This window comes from Sprattus sprattus (genome assembly GCF_963457725.1).
Source record: "Sprattus sprattus genome assembly, chromosome: 20".
NCBI classification, from domain to species: Eukaryota; Metazoa; Chordata; class Actinopteri; order Clupeiformes; family Clupeidae; genus Sprattus; species Sprattus sprattus.
In genome coordinates, this window is record NC_137918.1 from 26,470,209 (window position 1) to 26,475,208 (window position 5,000).

General features: G+C 47.4%; 1 protein-coding gene across 1 annotated transcript in view; it reads left to right on the forward strand.

The window, feature by feature from the left end:
- LOC308381730 (potassium/sodium hyperpolarization-activated cyclic nucleotide-gated channel 1-like) overlaps positions 1-5,000 on the forward strand; it is a gene marked incomplete at both ends in the record, with an annotated part of 71,718 nt that overhangs the window by 38,357 nt on the left and 28,361 nt on the right. Inside the window, one exon of the mRNA XM_080859298.1 lies at positions 739-957. Within this exon, the coding sequence (XP_080715424.1) occupies positions 739-957 (219 nt within the window). The remainder of the gene's footprint in view (positions 1-738; positions 958-5,000) is intronic.

Below are 5,000 nucleotides of genomic sequence, written 5' to 3' on the forward strand. Positions count from 1 at the left end.
ACCAAACAAAATGCTAAATGCCAGAAAAACTAAACATATCTAAACACATGCGATACCCCCCCTAATCAACAAAACTGGGCTAAAGACAGCGTATGTTGTAATGTGAAGGAGGGCCTTTATGGATCCCGGTACAGCATTCGGCGCGTGTTGCGACTGTCACCAGCCAAATGGGCACTGCTGTGTACCCTGCGACCCTAAAGCTTACGACTAAAATCTCCATATGTACACTACCAAACAAAATTCTAAATGCCAGCATTACTAGACATCTAAACACGTGCAATACCCCCCTAATCAACAAAACTGGGCTACAGACAGCTCTTTGTCTCTCTCTCTCTCTCTCTCTCTCTGTCTCCTTTCATATCATATTGCTTATGCCTATAATAACACTGATAAAATAGCCATATTGCCTACTGTTAAATCTACTACCCAAAGGTATGTCCCTATCTGTTTCTGAAATTGAATGTTGTACAGTAGTTTAGGAGCCTTAGGAGGAGGAAGCACTAAGCCCTAGTTGTAATCAGAGACGTGGAAAAGATGTCCTCTTGAGGAGAGTGAGTGGGTTTTGAGAGGGGGTTAAGATGTTAAGTATGAGCTTCTGGCATGCAATGGCGCACTGATGCGAGAGTAAAACTAAAACTATAATGTAAACTATATAAATGTATCAACTAAATAGTTATTATACATAATAAATCCTCCCCACTTCACGCCTCCTCTCCTCCTCTCCCTCTCTCCCTGTAGAACGACACCTGGAGTGAGCTGTACTCCTTCGCCGTCTTCAAGGCCATGAGCCACATGCTGTGCATCGGGTACGGGCGGCAGGCCCCCGAGAGCCTCTCGGACATCTGGCTCACCATGCTGAGTATGATCGTAGGGGCCACATGCTACGCCGTCTTCATCGGCCACGCCACCGCCCTCATCCAGTCCCTCGACTCCTCACGGCGACAGTACCAGGAGAAGGTGAGTGTGTGTGTGTGTGTGTGTGGCACTGAGAATAAAAGAGAGTGAATGAGTCACTGACTGTGTATGTGTGTTTGTGTGCGTGTGCGTGTGCGTGTGCGCGTGTGTGTGCGTGTGCGTGTGCGTGTGAGTGAGTGTGTGTGTGTGTGTGTGTGTATGTGTGTATGTGTGTGTGTGTGTGTGTATGTACGTATGTGTGTGCGTTTGTCTAACAGCTGTTCCAGCTGTTCCTACTCATCCAGTGCATGGGGTGCAGACCTAATGGCTCAGATCTGCTCTGGTCCAAAGCCCTCTCTTTGGTCTGCCTCAGGATGCAGTACCCTGGATGTGCACACTTATTTCACACAGACTGCTGCTAGAGCCAAAACAGCTCAATGGGATGTTGTGGTGCCGATTATAGGTGCTGTTGCTGTGGTTTTTGTTGTTGTTGTGATTATTGCTGCCGTTGTTATGGTGGTGGTTATTGTTGCTGTTGCTGTGATGATTATTGTTGCTGTTGTTGCTGCGGTGATAATTGTTGCTGTTGCTGTGGTGATTATTTGTTTGTGTTGTTGCTTTAGTGAATATTGTTTGTGTTGTTGCTGTGGTGATTATTGTTTGTGTTGTTGCTGTGGTGATTGTTGTTGCTGTTGTTGACATTGCCTAAAGAAGAGAGCTGAAGCCGACTGTGGGCCTGGCCCTGATCCGCTGGACTCTTCTGTCTCATCTCAATGACATCACGCTCTTCTGTCTCATCTCAATGACATCACGGTTTTCTGTCTCATCTCATCTCCTTTCTTTTCTCTCTTTCTTCTCCTACCCCTCTCTGGCTTTCTCTCCTTTCTCTCTCTCTCTCTCTCATCATCCCTTCATCTTCTCTCCCTAGTGATGTTACCATGCAGAGATCAGGTCGGACAGTCTTCTCTTCTCTGATTGGCTGCCAGGGCTAGAGGGGGGTTCCACTCTCTCTCTCTCAGGCCAATGAACCTTTCAAGGGTGTGTGTGTGTGTGTGTGTTTGTGTGTGTGTGTGTGTGTGTGTGTGTGTGTGTGTGTGTGTGTGTGTGTGTGTGTGTGTGTGTGTGTGTGTGTGTGTGTGTGTGTACAGGTAGAGGAGGGCATGTATAGGAGGCGCTGTGTATTTGTGTGTGTGTGTGTGGGTGTGTGTGGGTGGGTGTGTGTGTGTATGGGTGTGTGCGCATGTTAATGTCTGACATTGTATTTATTTATTTGTACTTGGAATTGGTGAATGTCTCTTTGTCTTTCCTGTGTCTGTGCTTCTGACTGAGTATACTGTATATGTATACGAGTGTGTGTGTGTGTGTGTGTGTGTGTGTGTTTGTGTTTGTGTGTGTGTGTGGTGTGACGTCCCTGCAGAGCAGCTGAAATTGATGAGGCAGCAGGAGTGTGTGAGGGGGCAGTGTGGGTGTGGAACTTGAGTGTCCTGTTGGTGTGTGTGTGTGTGTGTGTGTGTGTGAGAGAGTGTGTGTGTGTGTGTGTGTGTGTGTGAAGGTGAGCTGGTGCAGCAGCAGTGCTGGGTGCCACTAGCGCCTGAAGGGGCCTCTCTCTCTGTCCTTCAGCTTAACCTAGCCAGCCAACCAGCACGAGGGACCGCCTGTGTGTGTGTGTGTGTGTGTGTGTGTGTGTGTGTGTGTGTGTGTGTGTGTGTGTGTGTGTGTGTGTGTATGTAGGTAAATGCACACAGTCAGTGCTAGTGTATGGCTGTAACTGTGCACCAGGGAGGAATTGCCCCTTGTGCCCAGTGTGCCTGGTAACCCCTCCTCACTGAGTGGAATAGGATGGAGAACCATGTGGTCGCCTGGTTACCAGCCTGCTTTGTGTCCTGTGGTCGCCTGGTTACCACCCTGCTTTGTGTCCTGTGGTCGCCTGGTTACCAGCCTGCTTTGTGTCCTGTGGTCGCCTGGTTACCACCCTGCTTTGTGTCCTGTGGTCGCCTGGTTACCAGCCTGCTTTGTGTCCTGTGGTCGCCTGGTTACCACCCTGCTTTGTGTCCTGTGGTCGCCTGGTTACCAGCCTGCTTTGTGTCCTGTGGTTTAAAAATGCTCTTGTACCTATGCAGACTAAGTGGCAGCTAATAATCTCAGTTACACACACACACATACAGTAAAGCCATGTTCCTGCTAACATAAGCTCATGATTCAAACAAGGAATATATTAATACAAGGCACTTGATTCATATATTCTTAAGTCATTTAACAGTGCTTGGAAATTATCTCCTTCAGTGAGAACTCATGAGACCTGCTTTGGGATGTGCCTTTGTCTGTTTAGATTGACAAGGTAAAGAACTCTGGTCTACGTGAGGTTCTAGAACTTTGGTTCCCTTTCATCCTCCTGGTTCCAGGAGTTGGCTCTGTGCTCACATTCTAAGGAATACGGTGGTTCTAAAGCCTAATTTATACTTCGGTAGACGACACCTTTGAAAAGGTCGCAGACAAAAAAAAAAGTGTCGTCCAGGCTTGTGTGTTTATACTTCAGGCGAACAGTCGCCGAGTTCGTCATAATTTTTTTTTTTAAACGTAATTTTTGTTTGAAATCAACTGTTGGAATCAGCTGTTGACCGCTCGAGGAAAATTCAAACAACGAATCAACGACGCTTGCCGTCTATCTAGCCAATCACACTTGCGCGACACTTTGTGACGACTTCAGCGCCAGTAGAAATGTCTCCATGTAGCCGACACTTCAAAACGACGGTTTAAAGTGGCGTCCATGACGTAATTTTTGTCGCGACCTTTTCAAAAGTGTCGTCTACCGAAGTAAAAATTAGGCTTAACAGGATTGTTTGTAATACTGTAAGGCAGGGGTCCCCAACCTTTTTTGCACCACGGACCGGTTTAACGAGGCAATTTTTTTCACGGACCGGCTTCAAGGTGTAATTTTTCACCACTTGTAAATCATGTCATCCATTCATATTGATGTGAATCAATCAATTGCACCCGTGAGGCAATCGCGAGTTTGATAGAATGGAGTCTATAAAAGCTAACATTAACGTGAAGTGGCGTTAACTTGCGACCAACACCATTGTATTATGAATGCTAAGTGCATGAAAAATACAACTCACCATAACGCTGAATCAGTGCTTGGTCTCCCTGTGCCAAAGCAGTTTTGAAGGCTTCATTGGCTTATTTGCTAGCTTGTCGCCACATATTATACAGAGCAGACTTGTTGCGTGAGAATCACCTGTTGCGATAAACCCGTATTTTAAGTATGACTCCTGGTATTGTCTGTTAAAAGAAGCTTTATGTTTTGGAGGCCGTAGGTTCCTTAGTGGGCCTTTTCAAATAAGCTCTCCAAAGATTTTAGTTTTGTAGGCTACTCATTTTCGCCAGTTTGCGCGATTCATTTTCATTTTGATCACTTGAACGAGACAAGCGTCTTGACGTGACAAGAGGCACAGGCGAATGATACGTCCTAGAAAATCCGGTAATTTTTCAAAATAAAACACCTCTCGGACGCTTATAATGAATACAGCGGATGTTATATAAATTATTTATTCTTTCTGTGCGGCCCGGTAACAAATGCCTCACGGACCGGTACCGGGCCGCGGCCCGGTGGTTGGGGACCACTGCTGTAAGGTACTGATAGGGGTTTAGGAGGGCTGTGTTGTCCAACAGATGAGTGTCTTGTCTGGGTATCCCCCCTCAGCCGTGTGCTACCAGACGACCGTTGAGAATGTGATGTGGTTGGAGTGTGAGTGCAGCTTATGGGGAATGGCCGTCTGGGTCTCGGCTCTAATGGGGTGGGGGGGTGGGGGGGGGGGGGGGGGGGGGGGTCCACACAACCCCAGAGTCTCAAGGCAAGAGAGAGAGGTTTATGGGGCAGCCCCATCTCTGTCTTTCTCCTCCTTCTCTCCTTCTCTCCTTCTCTCCTTCTCTCCTTCTCTCTCTCTCTCTCCTTCTCTCTCTGTCCATGTCTCTCTCTCTGTCCTTCTCTCGCTCTCTTTCTCTCTCTCTCACTCTCTCTCGCTGTCCTTCTTTCCTTCTCTCTCTCCCTCTGTCCTTCTCTCTCTCTCTCACTCTCACACTCTCTCCTTCTCTCTCTCTCCTTC